General features: G+C 42.7%; 1 protein-coding gene across 2 annotated transcripts; it reads left to right on the top strand.

Moving 5' to 3' along the window:
• The first annotated feature begins 1975 nt into the window (after window positions 1-1975).
• LOC128759626 (SH3 and cysteine-rich domain-containing protein 2-like) lies at window positions 1976-22171 on the top strand. 2 transcript variants are annotated; one of them, XM_053866731.1, is made up of 12 exons: window positions 1976-2149; window positions 2226-2321; window positions 12108-12480; window positions 13384-13478; window positions 17202-17283; window positions 17392-17504; window positions 17593-17647; window positions 19232-19287; window positions 19387-19475; window positions 20138-20189; window positions 20499-20636; window positions 20707-22171. In XM_053866731.1, exons 2-12 carry the CDS (start codon window positions 2238-2240, stop codon window positions 20803-20805), a joined length of 1236 nt encoding a protein of 411 aa, XP_053722706.1. In that variant the 5' UTR covers window positions 1976-2149; window positions 2226-2237; the 3' UTR covers window positions 20806-22171. The 2 variants fall into 2 exon arrangements, with proteins under 2 accessions (XP_053722706.1, XP_053722707.1); XM_053866732.1 differs by lacking the exon at window positions 2226-2321 and having other exon boundaries at window positions 1976-2179.
• Window positions 22172-22239: the final 68 nt, after the last annotated feature.

Raw genomic sequence — 22239 nt, 5'->3', positions numbered from 1 at the left:
GCCACTGTAGACTGAGGTTTGATTCAACCATTTCCCCCCAAACAAAGTGAGCGACATCTAACAACGTCCTTCTAGTTTTTGTAGATATGGTCTATAATAATCAAGTGTTTTCATTAGTGCTTCTTTATCCACCCGACTGAAAATCTAATTAAAAAATAATTTCCCACGTGGCCTTTTAAAACTTTCCTTTTGATATTGTGTTTTCCTGGTTTATGCAAGTGCACATAGATGTCTATATGCTTCCCATTACTGTATCCATAGTTGCAACTTGTGACAAGGCAAAAACTCACTTACAGGCTACAAAAATAACCTGATTTTCTTCCTGCCCAAGGATGGTAAACATCCCATTAACTTAACTCTTATAAGACTGAGAGTATCCTCATGTCTGGGGTGTGACATGAATTGTTTCAGCTGTCTGCTTGTGTTGACGTTTCCACTTTGTTTCATCACGTATCATACTCGGATCAGAGGACGAGTTTCTCATGAGGTGCCGGGTCAGTGGTGTGCTGCATTAAGATTATTACGAGCAGAATTTTTTTTAATGTTCATCTGTGGAGTCTCTCACAGAAAAAAAAAAGCTTCAGAGGACCTCCATCAAGCAAATCAAAATGCAAATGTATGGATGGAAGGGAACAAGGGAAGAAATATTAATCTCATCAAATTGCTATCAGCAAAGTATTGCAGATATGATGGAATTCACCTGCAGTTTCAAAACAATTCATATTTAGTGATGATTTATGAAAGCACCCACTTGCATGCACTAATTAGAATGTTTTTTACACTAGGAGCTAAACAACACATTGGTGTTTTGTTAATTAAAATACACTGAACACACCACATGTAAAATTGAAATATCGTAATCAAAACTGGTCATCATAAAAGACTGCAAAAAATTCCGTAGAGAAGAGAACAGACGATTAAATGAAACCCTAACTTGTCGTTTCTGTGGCTTCCAAATTACTTTGAATCTCACTGGAGCAATGTTTTGTGTATTGAACAAGTCTGGCTTTGCCTCTGTCTGAACAAAATGATTTGGATGTCCAACACCCCGCTGCAATCATTAGAAACAGGAAAATAGATCAGACACCTGGAAAGCAGTGTAGAGCCTCTTGTTTCACAGCCCAGGTATTCAGAACCTCGGACAGAGCGATGGGGTCATCATGTTGAATGCATGCAGCCCTGAGTAAATGTGCACCCCAGCATGCTATCTTGTAAACATCAGAGTGGCCCCTTGCTGTACGGGTTCGTGTGCGTTTTTATCACGAGCAGTTGTGCACACCTCAGCACTCTCCCGAGTTTGGTTCTTTCAAGGCTTTTGCCTCAGACAGATGTTAATATTTCAGTCAGCGGTGCCACGGTTACGCTCTTCAGGAGGAATGTCCGAAATGTCATTTCGATCCACAGTAATTAGTGATTTGTCAATTCCAACTGAAAAAAAAAGTAATTAGTTGCATCATACTCAGCCAACTCTCCAAACATGTCTCCATAAGCCAAAGCAGGCAGGCAGCTTGAGGAGGAATAGCTGGTGTAGAGGAAGATCCTCCTTCACAGATTCAGAAATGCGTCTCATTTGATGCTTCTTTGCTCAGTAAATTATTTGAATGTGACTAGGATGTTATTTATTATTCTTTAATGTGTGTGTTTAAATCAGCCCTGGCATTAATTGGACAGTCAGAACTATTTTGTTCATGAAACAAGCATGTCTCAGGCGTCCATGCTTTTTAACTAAGTGTATCACGTGGGCACTATATTGGGAGTTTGGACTGTTAGATTTGTGTGGTGTGTAACCCAGAATAGATGTTTGCTTTTACTTTCTTTCATTTTCACATCAATGTAAAAAAAAAAAAGTAAAACTTCTCTCTCATTTGCCAAAATGTGGATAGGACAGTGTCCACAGAGAAGACCGCCTCTTAACCAACCACGTAACGCTTATCCTCTCTAGTGGGCGTCTCTGGGCCACGCGGACCAGTCAGAGGCCACTGTGGACTCAGTCTCGGTTAAATCAAAGTTGTTGTGTCCGGGGACTGCGGGGTCCTGGTCGGCGATCAGACCTCGTCAAATTCCTTCCAGCGACCATCCCCGAAGGAATGTGTAGCAAGTCCAATTGAGCCAATGGCTTGACACGTGAGCGCCGAGACGGAGGAGAGATGTGTGTTCCATAGCCGAGTTTCGACTTTCGGTGAGGACGTGCGGGGTTTTTACTCTTTCCACCTCACGGTCCAAAGGTTCTCTTGGCCATGACGGAAATAAGTGAGAGGGAGAATGAACCTCAGAGCCGGATGGTTCATCGACCGCCGGCCAGCAGCCAGCCCGAGTCAAAGGTAAGCGCGCACCTGCCTGTCCGTTCGCGGGACATCCGCTCTGAGCACAGCACTACTTCTGCGTCTTTTCATGCGCACGTACTCGTGTTATAGTCCCCGGATAAAAAAAGCTATTACGACCGTTGCGTTTTCCCGTTTCTTTCCTTCCTCGATGTTGAGTCTGCGATGGTTGCAGGTGTTACATAACGACAATAAGCTTCTTTAACTCCTGAAACTAATCCGACCTCGGTTAAATTAGAGTTTACATGAAATTGCGTGTATGTATTTGAACTCGAATATAGAAGTTGACCAAAACAATGCACAGCAACATGCAGGTGGTCGTTGCTGCAAGTCTCAGTATTTGAAACAAATTATTAACCTCCTTGACTCCCTCTTGCTGTCATTGTGTCACAGGTCACGAGGCAGCAGCAGAAGGTCGTCTTCCTGTTTCGTGGTTTTACATGCTTGGTTGTTTTCTTCACTGAACCTTTCTTGGCGATGCTGCATTGCATGAATATGAGCTGAGCAGAGCAAATATTCTCATGGTACATCGACTTATGTTTATCAGTCTTTCGCTCCATGGCAGCTTCTTCCAAGCTATTGTTGTCTGAGTAAAGCCGAGACAGAGAGTATAGCTCCTCTGATCCTGATTTGTCTCATGCCTTCACGCACACACCTCTGAATGGCCTCTCAAGTTTGTCGTTTGTTTTAGTAGGGTAATTCATAGCCGTGGGTTGGAAAGAAACTGACTGAGGAGCAGCTTGCTTCATCACAACACTTGTTTGTTCTCTCGAAGCCAGAACGTTGTTTGGCGGTATATTAAGTTGCGGCAAATTCCAGGGACTAAATCAATTCAGGTTTCTCAAATGTCTCCCGGTGTTGCTTTGTTGCTTCATCATTATGTGCCTTGTTGGCTTGCAACTGTCCACATCTAAACTCATTTTACATACGTTCATCTTCTCTTCTCTATTTGGTTCAATAAATGAATCAATCGGTAAATGAATATTAAAGTACCTCGGTGAATAATTAACCCCAAATTCAGCAAGGTGGCCTTCCTTGTTTCTGCTTGACTCCACACAGCTCAGTGGATGGGGGTCCAGCGAGTGCCGCATGAATTTACGAGCCAATCCAGTCTTGCTCTGGGCTTGGGTCATAATTTACACAAATGGCCATATAGACAACACCCAGCAGGCGTTTGAGCTGCGTCAGCTTTGGAGCTGTGCATGTGCTACAGTGCGGCTCCTGCTAACAATGGATTCAATATTCAATACAAGCAGTCAGAAAATCTTCCATTTCAATCTGTCCCTCAGTATTCACAGTGCTGCGCATCATCTCTCTCATCTCATCCTCAAGCTTCCTTCAGACCTCACTGCGACGCTCTCTCCCTCGTCCCTTGGCTCTCTCAGCATTTATTACAGTGTTAAGTGGGCCTATGGGCTTTCTGAAGTGCTCCTAATAGAGCCATTTGACAGTCCAATGGATTGCTTTCCCACCTCTTCCACCTCCAGGCAAGATAACACCACAAAAATACCATGAATTCACTCTCATCAGTACAGTCACGGTCATGAAGGATATCCCAGTGTGTGCGCGTGTGTGTTTCACTGTTACCCAGATTTGCTTGGCCAGTTCAGTTTCTTTTATCTGAAAAATACACAGTTCTGGACGGTCCATTGCTTGATAAAAGTAGGTTTTGTCCTGCAGTTTCCCACTCCTCATTTTCCCTGTTGAAGTTTCCACAATCTATACAATATAATGTGCCAATATAAAGTTATTTGTGCCATCATGAACAAAAGCTGTTCCGTTAAACATCATCAAGCTATGAATTGGAGGATTTTTTTTAAGCCTAACCTGTAGCTCCAGCCAGGGAAATGACAGAAACAGACTGAACAGTTAGAGGAGAAAGAGAACAAATGTAAGGTTGATTCAACACTTCATCTGTCTCTCACACAACTTCTTGTTCTTTCTCCTGGTGGTCACTTGTCAGTAACTTCTGCTGCTCAGAGGCAAAACTGTTTTTCAGGAACGCGACTAGTCTTTATTCTACATTGAGGGGCAAACGAGACTCAACACTTTCATGAGTCAAAAGAAACAAGATTCATCTTTATACAATTATTCACATGGATCATGTTCACGGCTGAACCTTTCTAACTGCAGATCGAACATGCCCAGTTCCACCGGTACTGTGAGCTGCTATCTATGACAGCGACACATATCTTCATGATCAAGAGCAGAGCAGCACAGACCTCACTACCACAGAACATCACGTGTCTTTGCTCTTTGCATGGACCACCAATTTTCTGTCTGTTTTCAGGCACCAAACTGAAGTGTCACACTTTCTCCCACTGTGAAGAACACTACAGCCAGACTCTGGATGCACACAGAGGTCGTACTTCATAAGGTTCGCTGTGGCAATGAGAGGTCCCCAGAAAAGTAGCGAAACAACGGTCTGTGTGTGTGTAAAGGAGATTGTAAATGATACTGTAAATGTCAAAAATAGCTTAACCTTTTCATTTTTCACAATGTCACCCTGCATGATTCTATTTCGGCCTCAGCCTATGAATAAACGATGAAGTCTGTGAAATTCTGTCCTTGCTGACCCAGCAGAGTTCCAAGTTTGACTTTTTTTCCATGTTTTCTTTTTTATCCTTTGTTTTCTTTTTGGAACCAGATCGTCTCTTCTGGATGTGAGGGCTGCAATCAAGGTTTCGGAATGCATATTTCCTTGGCCCTGTTGAAAAACAAGCCATTTCTTCATTTTATTTTTCTTCATTTTTTTTCATCCTTGTCTGACCAACAGAGCGAGTGGCTACGGCACTCACCTCTCATTGTGCAAGCTTCTTGTGCTGTTAAGCCTTTATGTGGCTGGATGTGGTAATTTCCCCTCCAAACACAACAGTTCCAGCAGATAGTGTCGCATAGAGCAGCGACTGTTCACTTTTAGGTCTTGTATATCATGTTAGTTGAATGTGTTTGAATGCAGTTAAATGTGTTTGTGATCATTTGCTAGAGAAATGTCTTAATGATACCGTCTTGCCATTAACACAGCTTTGTTAAATGTTAGAGATAAACTGAAATGCATGATAGTTATGTTGTTTCAGTTTACAGACTTAAAAACAGACAAAATAAGTCATTCCCTTTCCACAGCTCAAGACGACAACAACACACGTAGTAACACAAATATCAAAGAAAAGACTCATGTCACCAAATAATTTAACTGAAACCTTAGCTACTTAAACAGCTGATGTTTTTACTGGATATCTGTTCGCAAATGATCATTGAATGATAAACCTACAGCAACATCTGCAAGACCCTATACACCAGGAGACCATATAGAAGTGTGACATACTGTGTGTGCTCATAAAGTGTACAAACACTTAATCATTCTTTTATAGAGCAATACAACAAATGTGCGAATGCTTTGCTGAAAATGATTCGTTTTGTGACACGTAGAGCAATCGACGTGAATGTGAGACAGAAAAGTGTGATTGTAGAACTGCATGCAAAACATCTTTTCTTCGTGAAGTGGATTCTGAACTAATAAAGTAATTACACCATATTTATGGGGTTCTAGTAGCATGTACTGAAACAAGCTCATTGTTTTCCATCTCATAGCCGCAAGAATAACGTCCCGCAGTGCAGCTCTGATCGATGATAGAAAACATCATAGACAGCTGACTGCTGTGAGCAAATGTGCGAGTATCATACAAGACTAATGAACAAGCAACTCTAACAACAAGAAAGTGAACAGAAAACATTAAGAACAGAAGGAGGTTGGAAGCATCTCGACCAAAATAAAGAGTTCATTTTAATTCATGGACACATACTGTGAGTTACGCAAATAATGCTGGTCGATGTCAAAAACAGAAATTTAAAGATCCGTACCCCCAAAAATCCTAGGATCCTAGCTGAGGATCCCCCACACCGCGACCGCCCTGTTGTTGTGTGTAAGGTTTGTTGAGGATTGTCAATTTGTGGCTCTGTTCTTCAGTGGAACACTGATGTGAGAATGCCCAGAAGCAGCCTCCGAGTGACTCAATGACTTGAACCACTAACACTCACTTCCTGCTACTCAATCATTAATTTATCCAGGCATTCTTCACAGCAGCCTATTTATAGCAGGCTTTAGAAAACACTTTCACATGGACCCAAACGGTGGCCTAGATGTATACTGTGTCTCCTCACTATACAGAAGAATCTGGCTGCCACACACACCAGTCTTTCTTTGCGTTTCTTGTGTTCTTCACAATGTTGGGAGCAAAGCACATACATACATACTTCTTCAGTTAACCACGGCTTAGTCCTGTTCAGGGCTGCGGGGAGTGCTGGAGCCTATCCCAGCAGTCATTGGGCGAGAGGCAGGAACACACCCTGGACAGGTCGCCAGTCCATCAATTTTAGAGTGTCCAATTAACTTAGTTAGCAGAAAACCCACACATACATGGGGAGAACCCACAACCTTCTTGCTGCACTCCGAGAGTGTTAACAACTAGGCCGCCGTGTGGCCTGTCAGCAAAATTCTCCCTACAAATGGTTTCACTCAGCCACGGAAATTCTACAAAGGTTCAGCAGAAAGCACTGGCTGTCAATTGTGCTGTTCTGTCAGGTTCAAGTGGTCATGGGAGTCGCAGTGACTCATTCACTGCACTTCAGATTCTCCTTGTCAGACTGTCTGCACTGTCGCGCTAACTTGTCGTCTGACTTGAATGACACTTGTAGACATTTGCTTCATTGTTTAAAAGTTGGCTAAAAACTACATACATTTTTAAATAAACAAATTTTCTGAAATCTGTTTCTGTAAATAGCATGCCAACTCTAAGATCTGGCGTGACACTCGAGCAATTGAGGTTTCTCACACACCACACTTGCCATGTCTCACGCGTGTGTAGCTGTGTAACTTCATGTGATAAACGTACTCCGTAATGCACTCATCAGCAATGTGATGAGACCGCAGCAAGTGTTGCAGCGCAGCTTTCTCCCCATCTTGCAGTGCGCACCTCTGCCGAAAATGTTGTAGCCTGTGATCAAAGTGAGCACCTCAGATATGGAAAACAATTGGGTGTGTTAGCTACAAGCTCAACAAATGATCTAAATGAAGGATCTTTTATTTTCATTAGTTGCACAATTTTTTTTACCCATGTGTATTACAAATCAAAGTATACGTGGATACATTACCATACCTTGTTTTGGAGCCGAATGATGTCCGTCTTTAGTCCTTCACCGCCAGACTCTTCATCCTGTGACAAGCATTGCTTCCAGAGCAATGTGATTCGCATAAACAGGGCTGCAGTCCTCCTTTAGCGTGAACCTGCTCTTCTTCCTCAAAAACGTTGTTGTGTTTGTATACTGAGTTGGGTCCCCTGGCAAATGGTCCTCTGGTACTGGTGTTTGAACCAAGCATTGCACTCAATTGCATCACAGTGGAATATATGATAGTACTGTATATTGAAACTATGTTTCATCAAAAAGTTTTCTGTGCACAGGATGAAAGCAGTAATTCTACATTTTACTGAGGTCTTAGTTGGATTTATGTCACAGTACATTGCTGATATATTTAGCACCCTGTGTCAAATATGTTGTTGACCCAAAACAAAGAGTCACTTGATAATAAATGTAGTTGGATAGTTGTGCAGAGAAGCTTAAGCTTGTGAGTGGCGAGGTGCCAAACTTGCAGAGGGGAAGGCAGAAGGCAGTAGTTCAGTAGTAGTAGAATCACAGAGTTGCTGTCCAGCTGGGTTCAGAATCAGGTTGGTATTCAGGCACAAAAAGCAGTGTAGAAGTGGCATGAAGAGCTGTTTCTCTTCATGCTGGCTTAGTGGAGGTCTTGGGACACAGGTGAGTTCACAGTTGATAGGGGCATGAAATTGAGGAAGTAGGTGGTGCAGGTTTTTGTTCCAGCCCAAGTAATCACTTGATCGTCTGTCTGGTGCTGCTTATTTCAGCATCTGACATCCGACATCGTATTGGTCAAACTTTGTGTGCTTCACTTTTTGGAACAGAAACCTGCAACACCCCAGGTCTTCGAGGACCGGATCATATGTTCAATGTGTTTTTTCGACTGACAACCATGTGCATCAACACAGGATCGGCACATTTGATTCATATGTTAAGGAAATGTAACCTTTCTTCAGCTGTGAGTGCAAGTTAAATGGTCTGTTCTTTGCAGATAAGTTATTTTCTCCACTTAGATGGAGAGCTACAAACAGAGCCTTTGTTGTTCTGAGCTCAATTTACGCTCTTAATCGTACCAGCGTTGCTCTGTGTTTGAGTTTAGGCAGTAGTTCTCTCTAAGAACTGGAGAAACGCCTGGCACCCAGAGGATGATCCCAGCTGAGGAGTTGAACATCAGGCAAAGAAACATCAATTAGTAACTGGGCCACTTGCCCAGGCCTAACGGAACCCATTAAGGGAAGCACTGGCTCAGCTCCCTTTCATGGCAAACGCAAAGGAGTTCAACACCAAAAAATCTTTTCATCACTCAAGCTAATTGGCATCTGTGAATTTGGAGCTTAAGAAATAGAGGGACCTATTCAATGATATTGATTTGATCTTGTGTGTAGGAGTGCAGATTGACTGATCCGGTGACTGGCCAAGCTTCAGACATAGTGCCTGAAGAAGATGCTGTGTCAGTGGATCCATCAAGAACCATATGTACAGTAGTTGATTCATTTACATTTATAGGTCAATGTCACTTGTACAGTATATGTTAATATCATCTGCAACATCTGGTCTGTCCCAATTCTCTCACTGTTACGGTGAAGGACATGATGGTCTCTACCCGAGGGCCAGATTTAATGTATTTGCCAATGACCCTAACCACTCCAAACCCCAGAGGTAGGGGCTTAATGAAACAGATTAAAAGCAAATGTTAAGGACTAATGGTTGTGCCAAACTGCACAGGATAGTTTATCAGCCATAAAATGGAAAATCACAATGAGGATGAGAGATCTTAAGCCTGTCTGAAAGAGCAAGGACAGTTTAAGGGCACTTCAGAATGATGTTTCATCCCATTCAACCAGCATATGTGCCTGACCTTCTATACTCTCACATGTACATAAATCTGTTTACAACCTAAACTATCGTATAGTGCAGAAGTTGCAGTGACTTGACCCCTTGTTACCATAATATATTTCCAATTTGTGAACAGGGTTTCCACTTTTGTTCAAATGCTAACTGACTTCAGAGTATTCCGTTCTCAATATCATCATGGACCCGTGAGTAACCGTAGAAAGAGAAATCCAAGTGCATATGGTTATGTGGAACACAGAGGGAGAAGGGAAATGGGAATGTGAACAAATCAATGAACAGACAATGGGGAGAACTGAGAGCACCACCAAACCAGGAGCAGAACCAGCTCTTAATTTGTGAATCATAAGGTGCCGCAACATAAACTTTTCACAGCACTGCAATGACGATAGACACCAGGTACTGGATCTGCCCGACCCTACCACCTCCCTCACCCTTCCCATCTGCAGCTCACGCACGTCTCCCCATGCGCATCATGCTGTGTGAGACGCACACGCCTGTGAGTCAGACATGTGACTAGACTCCATTTGAACTCCTTAGACGGCAGGATCACGTTTCTGTTCAGCTGAATATAATGAGTAATTGTGCTCATTTTGTTGTGACCACGAATATTTGACGATGTCATACTGGCGAGTGTTAATAGGAAAAACACGTCATACTGTCAAATGACACACTGACCTTTTTGTTTTACCTTATGGTGGATGTTTCCGTCATGCGTGCCTATAATTTACTTACATACAGTGAATGAGAAGTCAGCTAAACTGCTTGGTATTTAACAGTAGTAAATCGCCTCACTCAGACAGTTCATGAAAACTCAGATGAGCCTGCTGTCACTGTGATATTGACCATCTTTTTATGTTTCCCCTGTACTTCTGTATTATTTTTATAATACCATTTGCGAGCATAGAATTTTTTACTTAACAATAATAATTTATTAATATATCACATTATTTATGTAGCATCTTCCAGAATGCTGTTCACAAAGTGCTTTAGAATATGTACTGTTATAAACTTGCATGGAGACGATGATGCCACATGCTACTTTGGTCAGTTTTCAGCCACATGTGAGTTGGACCATCACATGCTTGTTTATGTTTGCCGGGTATTTGAGTATTCACACCTCCAATGCTCTTTGATTTGTTCACTTGGGTATTACCTGTTCTCGAGTGACTGTTGCCTGCCGTGGGTTTCTCTTCATGTTTCGTGTTCCTGGTCCTACTGTTTGTCACAGTGAGGCACAGTGAAAGTATGCAGAGATAGTCAAGAACCCCTGAGTAGAACAAACGAAATGAGTCATGGAATCTGAAAACTGTGACAAACAGTAGGACCAGGAACACGTGGGAAATGAAACATGAAGAGAAACCCACAGCAGGCAACAGTCACTCGAGAACAGGTAATACCCAAGTGAACAAATCAAAGAGCATTGGAGGTGTGAATACTCAAATACCCGGCAAACATAAACAAGCATGTGATGGTCTAACTCACATGTGGCTGAAAACTGACCAAAGTAGCATGTGGCATCATCGTCTCCATGCAAGTTTATAACAGTACATATTCTAAAGCACTTTGTGAACAGCATTCTGAAAGATGCTACATAAATAATGTGATATATTAATAAATTATTATTGTTAAGTAAAAAATTCTATGCTCGCAAACGGTATTATAAAAATAATACAGAAGTACAGGGGAAACATAAAAAGATGGTCAATATCACAGTGACAGCAGGCACCTGGTTGCCCAGTGGGGAGCAGGCTGGCCACAGTTCTAATTATATTAAGAATCAGCTAGGGACACTGCTCAGACAATAACCTTAAATGTCCTTTTTGTGATGAGTTATTTTTAGATTTCCTCCTTAGAGTAGTTACTAACAGTGCACATGGAATTTGGCTTGCTATTCCAAGATGGCCATGTACTCTGAGTTATGGTGAGCCACATCCTGGGTGTTAGGTCCTTATCTTATCCTTCCATAATCATGAGAGGATTGTAGTATAATGAAGATTCAGGACCTGGTCCTATTGTTTTTCACAGTCAGACACCACAGCAGAAACATGACGGCATGACGGCACATAGCTGTTTTTGCTACGGGGAAATAGAATGAATGTATGTCATGGTCTTTCTCCTAGTCTGTGCAGGCATTTGTGCTCTTTGCTTGCAGCTGCCGTATTGGTTGAGTTTGTCCCACGCCTTTGTGAGTTTTACTTCATGTGCCAATTTACACAAAAAAGATGAGATGACATCCATAGAGAAGAAAAAATCCTTTCCAACAGAGGACCAGTGCCATCCACAGTTGAGGATGTCTCAACTCAAGAACACATTGCACCGATCCGACTTTTATGGTCCCGATACGACACCGGTATCTGGGCTTTGAGTATTGTCTGATACCGATTCGATACCATTGTTGTAGTACTGACCATCTGTCCGTGCTGTAGAAAAGTGATCATGCTTTAAATCAGCATTATGTAGTTTAAGAGTATTAGCTTTTGAAGCAGCTGCTAGACAGGCCCACTCATATAATAAAACTTTACCTCAAATGCATACTGAGCAGTCTCATCCTCGATTACTGGTTTCTCTTAAAATGCATCAAGTACCTCTCGATCTAGCCATCTTCGCGTGACTGACAACTACCGCACTGCCCGATACTTACTCATTTGCTGCAAATAGAACAGTTTTTGTTTAAGTATGTGTAGGTTAGACAAACGTTTTATTTGTGATTGTGGCCACATGTTCTTGTTAGTCATATTAGTTCACAGGTCAGCTCACGTGATTCTTCACTTTGTCTTTCAGCTGCAGCGTTTGAAGCGCTCTCTGTCCTTCAAGTCAGTCATGCGCAGTAAGAGTATGGACAACTTTTTCCAGCGGAGCAACGGTGACTGTCGTCCCCCCTCTGCCATCATAACTACACCTCCACCGCCGCCTTCTCCTCCACCATTCTCCGGGACCCCTCTAAGTCATGAGCGTTCTGCCTCCCTCTCTCCGTCCATGAGCCCCAACCCATCGTTGTCTGAGTCCTCATATTCGCCTTCCATTAGTCCATCCTTGTCGTTTAACTCCAAAGGTCAGCTGAAGGCTAAACAAGTTCCAGTCAAAAGTCACTTTTTTCAGGAGCACGTCTTCCGGAGGGCAACCTGCTGCCAAAGATGCAAACATACCATCCAAGGTACTGCGTATATACACTCTCACCAACCTCCCTTTCTCTTTTTTCACTGGTAAGATCGCAGCTGCCACATAGTCCTGTGATCTCTTGTGTCAAAAATGTGCTTTGTAGGGTTGATGCAATGACAGGCTCAACATTTTTCACAAACTGCTGACTGAAATTGCGTGCAATTGTTACCCAGTGCTGGGTCCAAATGGGACCAAGTAAATTCTGGGTTATTTAGCGGACTGTGTTGAGAATAGCAGGTTGGCTGAAGATTCTGACCCATTAATGGGTAAAATCCAATCATGCTGATGAATTAAAGCCATAAACAAATGGGTTTCCAGGTTACATGACAGTGATTAAATCGTATCATCATTGGATTTCCAAATGTTATGTATAGAGAACAACTATTTCACAGATTTGAGCTTCTTTTTGAAATGATATTGGACCCATATTGAACACAGTGGTGGTTATCTGTTGGCACAAAACCGTCTATAAATATTTATATTCGGAAATGTGTGTAAGCCCTGCCCATCAAAAACCCCACTATCATGTGGGACTGCATCATGGAGAGGAAGACGTCAACATTGAAACATATGAGGGAATCAGCAAAGTCGAAGAAGTCATAGGTCACAGCATGAAATAAAGGCGATCATGCAGAGCAATGAGCCCAAATCTGTAGATGGACAATGGTGTTGCACAGACAACTGCAGGTCATGGTAGTGCAATAGTTGTGTTCACTTGTCTTTGTGGCTGAAGTTGCCTGGAGGGAAGAAGCCAATAGACGACCATGAATTAAAATAAAGAATAATTATCATGTATCCTTTAAATTAAGGAAAAGAGTAGAATCAGTAATTCAACTGATGTTGAATTGATGTTTCCGTGATCGCACTGAAGTTCCAGTCTGCATTTGTGTTTTTACAGGGAACTCTAAGCAAGGGCTCCGCTGTAAAGCCTGTAAGCTCGCTGCCCATCTCTGGTGCTCCTCTGAACTTTCACAACAGCCCTGCAATGGCAAGGTAAGAACTTTTTTGCCATTGTCTTCAAAGAGCAACAAACAAACTGATTTCAGCATCTTTTACAATGATATTGGGCCACTAGTGAACACAACAGTACGTGTCCCATGTACAAAACTCAAGCTCTCTAAGAAGGGAGACAAGACTTGCCCTAGAAAGTGGACTAAGAAACCATCAGTCATCATAGCCATCTCATAGCAGTTGGTACCGTAGGTCTCTGTAGGAAGTTTTTTTCTCTCTCTCTCCCTAGTGTTGCTCTCCACATACAGTCATCTGGCAGTGTGTTTTATTTCCCACTTTTTTGTCTGAATACAGATATAATTGTGTAATAATTGTGCTTTGTTTCATGGCAGAAATAGGCTGTCGAAACATGCACTCATGACTGACTGTTGGGAATTCTGGAAATAATTATGACTTCACTCGAGATAAGCAAAATGGATGTCTCGCAGAAGACAACAATAATTATCGCTGCTTAATTCTCAAAATAATTTGACATGGATGGTAGCTGACATTAAATAAAGCATGTGCTTGAGGAAGTGAATGAAAGCATTAAAACACAATCACAGCATCCTGTACTGCCCTGCTCATGTGGCTGCAGGTCCAGCGATTAGGACTCTGTGCCTTCACCTGGATAATTCAGGTTCAGTTCTTTCTGATCTTACTTTCTGGTCTTAAATTAAGGATTCATTGTAGGAATGAAGGTTTGCGTCTACTTTTTTTCTTCTAAAGTTCAGAAAAAACCTACACCTGACATCCCCTTGTATACTTGTAGAGCAGGAGTGGATCCAGAGAATTTTTTAAAGGGGCGCACAGGGGCCAACAACAATTATTTCAGGGGGCCACCCAAGTGTAACAAAAATGACGGGGAAGAAAGATTTGTACAGTGAACATAGTTCTGTTAAGTAATCTGCTTTAAACCCCTATTAAATTCTTACAATGTAAAAAAAAAACAAGTGTAATACTATAAATAAAACTATGCAAGTGTTCTGTCAGTGTCAGTTTTGGTGCAGGGTGGCCACTCAGATTGCAGGGAGGCAGGTGCTGTCATGCATGACCCGCCACTGCAAACATGAAAACTCCTAATGGGACTTAATGTCACGAATTCAGACGTTTCACTAAAAGAATAATCGTCTTTACATTCAGATGTTGGAAGTTGAGTGCTAGCTTGATTTGCACTTCCTAAGTGTTGATCTGCAATGAGTCATTCATGTAGTTAATTTTAGCCAAGCTCAGAACAGTACAGGAGACAGAATGTAATTGAGGAGCTATCTTTAGAAAGCATCTCTATTTAGGGAACATGAAACATGTCACTATTTATTATCTGTCTGAACCACGACTTTGTAATGTGATATCTTTATTCTGCTGAGTCACGCAGTGGAGTCATTCATCTGTTGCTAAATAGAGAGACATGTCTGTGGTGTAGTGCTCTAAGAGTGTTTTGTGATGCTTCTGTCTAATGCAGGGAGAAACAGAAAGGTATTACATAATCGTCTTAATAAGCTTAATCGTAATTCAAGTGTCACACTGCTGTTTCTCTTGGGCATTTTTCTTAAACAGACACACATTCCAAAAAGTATTGTTGTTGTACACTCACATCTTCAGAGATTGTTTCCTTCTGGCATAGTGGTCAGGTGGTCAGAACACATTCCCTGCGGAGTGTAAGGTTGCCAGTCACAACCAGTTAAAAGCAGCAATGCATAACATTTGGACATAAATAGATTATTTTCATTTCCTGAGATGACAGGTTTCAGTTTGAACAGTCCAAAGTCCCGGAGTCAGACCCTCCAGCTCTTTGTTAAACGCTCCCTTGGAGTATGTAACTTTCTCTGGGTGAGCCGCCTGAAGCGTGCTCTGAGAGCTACAAAACGCTATTCGTCTGATTCTGAAGTGACGGAGTTTCTACTTGACTTGTAAGTCAGTTTTGTGTTCACTGCTGTCTCAGTTGTGTATGGCAAATCGTCAAACAAATGTCTATATTCTCAGTGAAACAGATGAACTGCGGTGCTAAAACAGGATTTATATACTTTGTGTATGGCAAGCATGTGTGTGTGTGTGTGTGTGTGTGTATGTGACCAGCGCCACATTTCATCATCCTTGACGGTTGTTCTGGAACTGATTGAAGAAGAATAGTTTCTAACTCTGTGTCCACAGTCAACTGGAAATAAATGTGTGAACGGATGTTTTGATGCTCACGCTCCGATCGCTGTTTGTCTGCTCCTTATTGAAACACATGACAGTCACGATGTAATAAAGCCAGAGGAAAAACACTGCTCCTTCATCTTTATTATTCTACAGCGCTGTAAACGATGGTGGCGCACCGCCACGGCTTAGATGAGAGCTGATGAGATGAACGTGACAGGTTTTCAGCATGTTTTCACGGAAGAATCCCATAAGAATCATCACAATGACTGATGTCCGTTGCTGTCAACTGACAACTGTCTCCAACACTCGGACCCTCAACATCGGGTCTCCTCAGGGCTGTGTTCTCTCTCCATGGCTCTTCTCCCTGTACACCGACTTCTGCACCTCCAGCCACAGGTCCATGAAGCTGATCAATGTTGCGGATGACACCACCATCATCAGGCTCATCTCAGGTGGAGATGAGTCGGCTTACAGGAGGGAGGTGGAGCGGCTGGTGTCCTGGTGCAGCCACAACAACCTGGAGCTGAACGCCTAGAAGACAGTGGAGATTATCATGGACTTCAGGAGAATCACAGCTCCTTCGTCCCCTCTCATGTTGGCTGGTTCGACCCATTCCCATTGTGGACTCCTTCTGCCTCCTGGGAACCACCATCACCGAGGACCTCAAATGGGAGCTGACCATTAGGTCCCTCATCAGGAAGGCCAAGCAGAGAATGTTCTTCTTGAGCAACTATGTCTCTCGACAGAGTTGCTGGTGTAGTTCTACAAGGCCATCATCCAGTCCATCCTCACCTCTTCTATCTCTGTGTGGTACAGCAGCGCCACCTCCAGGGACAAGAGCAGACCACAGCGCATTGTGCGTTCTGCTGAGAGGGTGATCAGTTGTAGACTGCCACCTCTTCATGACCTGTATGTCTCCAGGACCCAGACACGTGCAGGTGGGATCAGAGCTGACCCTTCTCACCCTGGTCATGGACTGTTTTGTCCCTCTGGCAGGAGGCTATGGCCCATCCAGACCAGAACCTCCCGTCACAAGAACAGCTTCTTCCCCTCGGCCGTCAGATTGATGAAGTTTTTCACAAAGAATGCCAAAAGAAACCGATAGACTGAAGTCGGACCCGTGGCTGCAGCTTCGTGACGGATTAACTTCTCACGAATGGAAAAATATCAACAAACACTTCAATTTTGAAATGTGCAATATTTGCAAAATTTTATGATCTGGGTCTTGCAGCTGCTTCAGTCTCGCTGGATCCAGACTCTTCTCACTGGCTGAATCATAGAGTTTGATTCTGGATATTGAATGATAGCTGTTTCAAGAGTTCCCTTTGCAAGTATAAGCTTGACGGTGTTGTGAATATTGCCATCTCTCATTACATTTTTCGCTGTTTTGCCACAGTCTTTCCTCATAAACATATAATGTGAGATGGGAGGCGGGAACCAGCTTTACGACAGCCACAAACAAATATTCTTAAACTACCTAATGCCGCTTTAAAGTCCATTAGAGCGCTTCTCTATTGTATTACTTTTGCTGCATTGCAGTCTATTTCTCAACCTGTATTCTCTTTTTTTCCGACTGTCTCTTAGGCTGGAGCTTTCAAAAGAAACTTCAGTTCTCCTCTCCTCACCGTCGATCCCCTGGATGTGGTCCGAGAGGCTCCGCTGCAGGGTGAATGATAGAGTGACAGATAGATGCCAGTTCATATATCAATGACGGAAACTCAATCCCCAACTTGAATAATCAAGTCTCTAACCTCCTTCCTTGATGTGGCCACAGAAGCAGATAACAGCACGTTGGACCCCATATATGAGGCGCTACGCTATGGGACGTCACTGGCGCAGATGAGTCGCACTAGTTTTGGCAGTATTTCAGAGTCACCCTGTCATGAGGTATAAACTCAGCAACCACCCCACTAGCTCATGTTGACTTCTGTCTAGCAAATTTGGTTTCTTTTATGGAGTTGCTTCTGTGTTGCAGGCTGAAGATGCTCTTGAAAACCAGCCCGTTGCTGAGGAGGAAAATATTCCGGGAAGTAAGTCTGTCATTTCAGTAGCTAGTTGGGTCAGAAATTTGGTCATCATTATGCAAGGAACTGAAATAAGTCAGCAAAGATGACCACCAGAAGTGATGAGTTTACACCCTCTCTTGAATCAAAGAATTGGAATGTCATGATCTGTAAACATATAACGTTTTTCTTTAGACTTTGAAAATGGCAGCAGATAAAATAGTAGCACATAATGCTAGTTTCTGTGACTTGTGCGCAAATTTTGGTAAGCTCGACACGTAAATAAGAGTTGGTTTCTTTGGCCTGTCACATTGATGTGATCTGGACTGTCAGTGGTGTCACATTATGGATTCACCGCTACACTGCGTCCTTCCCTCTTCAGTCTTTCGTAAAACCAAGTGATTTAACTGTACTTTATGTTCCACCTGACTGACAGAAACAAGAGATTTTGCATGAATGCCACAATTGGTGACACATGCACACAACGTGGGAAATGTAACCAGTTTGTATATAGTGTGTGTATGTCACACACCTCGTCCACAACAGCAGCAATGGCACGGAGGAAAGGTTCATGTTGGTCAGATGAGGAGCTACAGTACAGTCTTTACTTCAGATCTGGGCAGTTCACAGCATCCAGGACGACTTGTTTTCGGAAAGAGTTGCCCACGTCTACATAATCGAGCAATGCAGGGACTAAGTGAAGAAACTGCAGATCAAGTACCTACAAGTATGGGGGAGCATAGTTAGCAAAAAGCCTCACTTGTTTCCTGCTGCCTCCTAAAAAACCGTTGTCAGTGTGTTTGCCGAACGTAGTCAATAGGTAGCCAATAACTACTGCCATTTGTGGGAGCCGACTTAGAGATAAATAAGATAAATGAAATAAGTATGTCATTGCCGCCGTGTCGTCATGTTCACTTTCCATTACACTACTCACAGTTGTGCAGACACAACAAAAAGAAAGTCACTCTATGATGATGTTGCATGTCAGGCTTGGTCAACGTGATGGCGTAGGTTGGAGGCTAATAAAAAACAACTACCAAAAACTGATCCCATCTCAAGACCTTCCCTGACTAAGCAGTTTTCCTGTAGGTAAACACACACTTTTAACCAGGCCCTTCAGCTTTGATACGTTTGACTTGGTTGCTACGAAGCACACTGAGTGGCCTTGCCATTACATTAAAAAAGACTGAGGCGGGAGGTGAAGCTGTAACCTGAGGATCTCAAGAGATGTTCCTCAACCAGATCAGGAAGATCAGGACCAGTGGGCAATGTGGGCGACTGCCCAAGGAGGTGCAAATCGAGCCACGACCACGTCTGGTGAATCTGCAGGTTGAGCCAGTTTAGTTTTAAAGAAGCAATGTTGACCAGATGTCAACATATTTTTGTCACAACCGACAGATTACTATTGCAGTGATTCAATTAGCATTTGTAACTTCAGATTTTAAAAATTGTGTGTAAATTCACACAAACAGCAACAATAATAATAATAACAATAATAGTAACAAACTGGCTTTGGTGGAGGGAGGCATGAACCGTGGGGTGGGGGTTGATGAACACACATACTGCACATAGATCATCTCGTCATGTCTCACTCTCCCTTCATGTCACTAGTGCTCACTCCTCCTGAAAGTGAGAAAACTGATTCAGAAGACAGGTTCAGCCTGAAGGTGTGTGCCCAACTTTCTCCTGTTTCAGCTGATTTAAATGTTATGATAATTCTCATCATAAGTAATCATAATATGTAATATTATATTACTTTTTCTCAGACTCCAAAGCGCATGGAGGTCCACTCCCTACACACATATGTGGCTCTTTACAAGTTCCTGCCTCAGGAGAAGAATGACTTGGCATTGCAGTAAGTGTCTCGACTATCCTGTCTTTTGCATTTATGAGGAGAAGATGCTGGAGTGTGCTCCTGATCAACCTTTCGGTGACACCCACACCATCTGCCTCCTTGATGAAGCAAGTGTCGAGGGCTGCAGGGTTCTGATTTGCCGGGGGTGTTCAGGGAGACAAGGAAGGACGCAGACCTGCAGCAAGAGTGAGGGAAAGGAGGAAGACTTTGTTGGATACATGCGGGTATCTGTTGAGTGTGCCATGGCTGCTCATGCACAAGACACAAATCAATGCGCCGCATGCTCTTATTCAGCTTGCAAGGGATTACATTTTATTATGCGTTTTACTGGTGACAATAAACCAACACAGACACAGCGAGAAATTTGAGTGACATCTTCTGACGACTTTATAAAATGTTGAAAAGGAAAAGGCTGGTTGTGCTCTGAAGTTGTATGAAAATCAAGTCACGTTTTGTGCCGTGGCACAATATAAACAAAAGTGATGAAAGCATGAAGCCATTGTTTACATGGATTCAACATTTAAAGTGTAATTGTGTATCTGTCCACTAGGTCATGATCTGATAATAGTCAGTTAAAGCTGTCTCATGACCAGTGCACAGGAACAACATGAATCCGCTCATGAGAGTGTTGTTCTTAAGCTCATAGACTTTTGTTTCTGCAGGCCTGGTGACCGAATCCAAGTGACAGATGATGCCAATGAGGACTGGTGGAAGGTTAGCAGCACTGTTGTTGTTGTTGTTGTTGTTTGAATTTAATTGTTGACATGAAAGTCATCCAGTTTTCCTGTGGAGTATATCAGAAGAGTTTGTGTACTGGTAATTAAATTCATATTGTCTTATTCAAACAGGTCACAGCTGACAAGGCAGTTAAGTTGCTCAGAATTATATTAACGTATTGAGCTATTTTACTAAAATAGGGTGAACAAATGCAGGTAGTGCATTTTCCGATGGTCACATATTGTTTGAAATGTTGTTTTTGAGAATGTGCATATCTCTTTTTCGCACTTGTCTAATGTGCATTAGGGGAAAAGCAAGGACAAGGTGGGCTTCTTTCCTGCCAACTTTGTGCAGCGCGTGCGTCCTGGTGAGCGAGTCTGGAAGGTCAGTGCTGGTTTTCCAGGCAACCGAGACAAAGGCCAGATGACTGTGAAGGAAGCACAGGTGAGAATGCTGTCTAGACTAAACATACACTGTCAACATAAAAATTATCTAAATTCTCTCTCTCCTGCAGATCTGTGTGGGAAAGAACGAAGAGACTGAGGGGTTTCTACGGCTAACCAGCGGGAAAAAGCGAGGCCTCGTCCCAGTGAAGAATCTGTTGGAGATCTGACATGTATTTTCCTACATCAGTTTCAGTAGTAGTAGACAGAGTGGGAGGGTGTGGTTACCTGACACCCTGCTCATTGCCCGCCTTGACGCCCGTCACCAGCAGTGGATGGGGGTGTGAACGAGTGGGGGACTGAGATCCAAAGGGTTGAGACACATTGTAGGGCTGCTGTTGATTGACTGTGTGACTCAAATTACGTAATGTATGTAGCATTCACCTTAGCTACCTCACTTGGCTGCTAAAGAGAACAGAGGACTTTCAGACTGAGATCATGTGGCTTCTCTCAATAGAAACAGTAAACACTTGGGGTTTGTAAAGGTTTGTACTGTGTGTGTGTGTGTGTGTGTGTGTTTGTGTGTGTGCGTGTGCGTGACTGAAATGCAATTCTCATGGTCACTCTACTCTCCAGTGGTTAGTAGTGGTGCATTTGCACTCTTCGCTGCTGTGAAAACCATCTCACGTGCATCTTGGGGACTTATGTTCCTTCAGCAAAAGTCCACCAGACTATTTTGTCACTTGCCCTTTTATTTGCTTGAAGTCATCAGTCTCATGCAATTTGTTACTATAAAACATGGGTCAGTGCCTGTAAACAAATGCATTAGGGTTGCAAACACTCTTTTTCATGTTATTTATATTCGGAGGCTCTTAGAATTAACGGCCTGGTGACCAGTCTCTATCACTTATCGTAGCCCTTCGTATCCCAGCATGCAAGGTACATGTAATACTCATTAAAAAACGATTATGTATTTATTCATATTCACTGTACTAAATATCATATCGGAAAGATCATCATATATATATATATATATATATATGATGATCTTTCTTATATGATGTACCTGCCTTTCCTATGTGCATCAATGACCTCTGACATAACTTTCAATGACTGTTCAAATGCCAAGTATATCTATTTCTACGTTTGTCGTGTAATTTAGTATATCTATTATCATTTTTTTTCTTCTAAAACATCTTTTCTTGAACCACTGACCTTCATTGCTGCAATATTTGTACATAGGAGCTACAATTATCATTGTAAATACAATATTCAACTGGCCTTATTGAAGGTCCAGTCCAGAAATACTCAAAAGGGCATTGAACTAGCAGTTCCATTCTGATGTGTATGTGTATATGAACATTAAATCGGCACAAGTCTTTAAAACACTATGCACAGCTCTAGTCATAAATATTCAGCACCACCTGTGTCTCTGAAGTCTGCCTACACATTTGTCTCACCAATATGACCCTCAGTGACTAGCGACAGGGCTGGCTCAGGATCACTTTTATTCAGGTGACATCACTGCACTGACATCACACTCACTGGCTGCTTCTCTGCACATCTACCTGCTGTCACACTCACGTCTCTCAATAAAGTCTGATCTCTGAACTGTCTGGTCTCTTGTTTGACCAAACAACCATCACAGCTGGCGTCTAACAGGA

This window comes from Synchiropus splendidus, chromosome 5 (genome assembly GCF_027744825.2).
Source record: "Synchiropus splendidus isolate RoL2022-P1 chromosome 5, RoL_Sspl_1.0, whole genome shotgun sequence".
NCBI classification, from domain to species: domain Eukaryota; kingdom Metazoa; phylum Chordata; class Actinopteri; order Syngnathiformes; family Callionymidae; genus Synchiropus; species Synchiropus splendidus.
This window is presented reverse-complemented; position numbering and strand designations above follow the sequence as displayed.

Bases quoted from the DNA above. Each gene is read 5' to 3' on its own strand.
- LOC128759626 (XM_053866731.1), top strand. From the start codon at position 2,238: ATGACGGAAATAAGTGAGAGGGAGAATGAACCTCAGAGCCGGATGGTT. The intron at 19,476-20,137 runs GTAAGTGTCTCG...TTGTTTCTGCAG, and splicing joins AAGAATGACTTGGCATTGCA to GCCTGGTGACCGAATCCAAG. The intron at 20,190-20,498 runs GTTAGCAGCACT...AATGTGCATTAG, and splicing joins CCAATGAGGACTGGTGGAAG to GGGAAAAGCAAGGACAAGGT.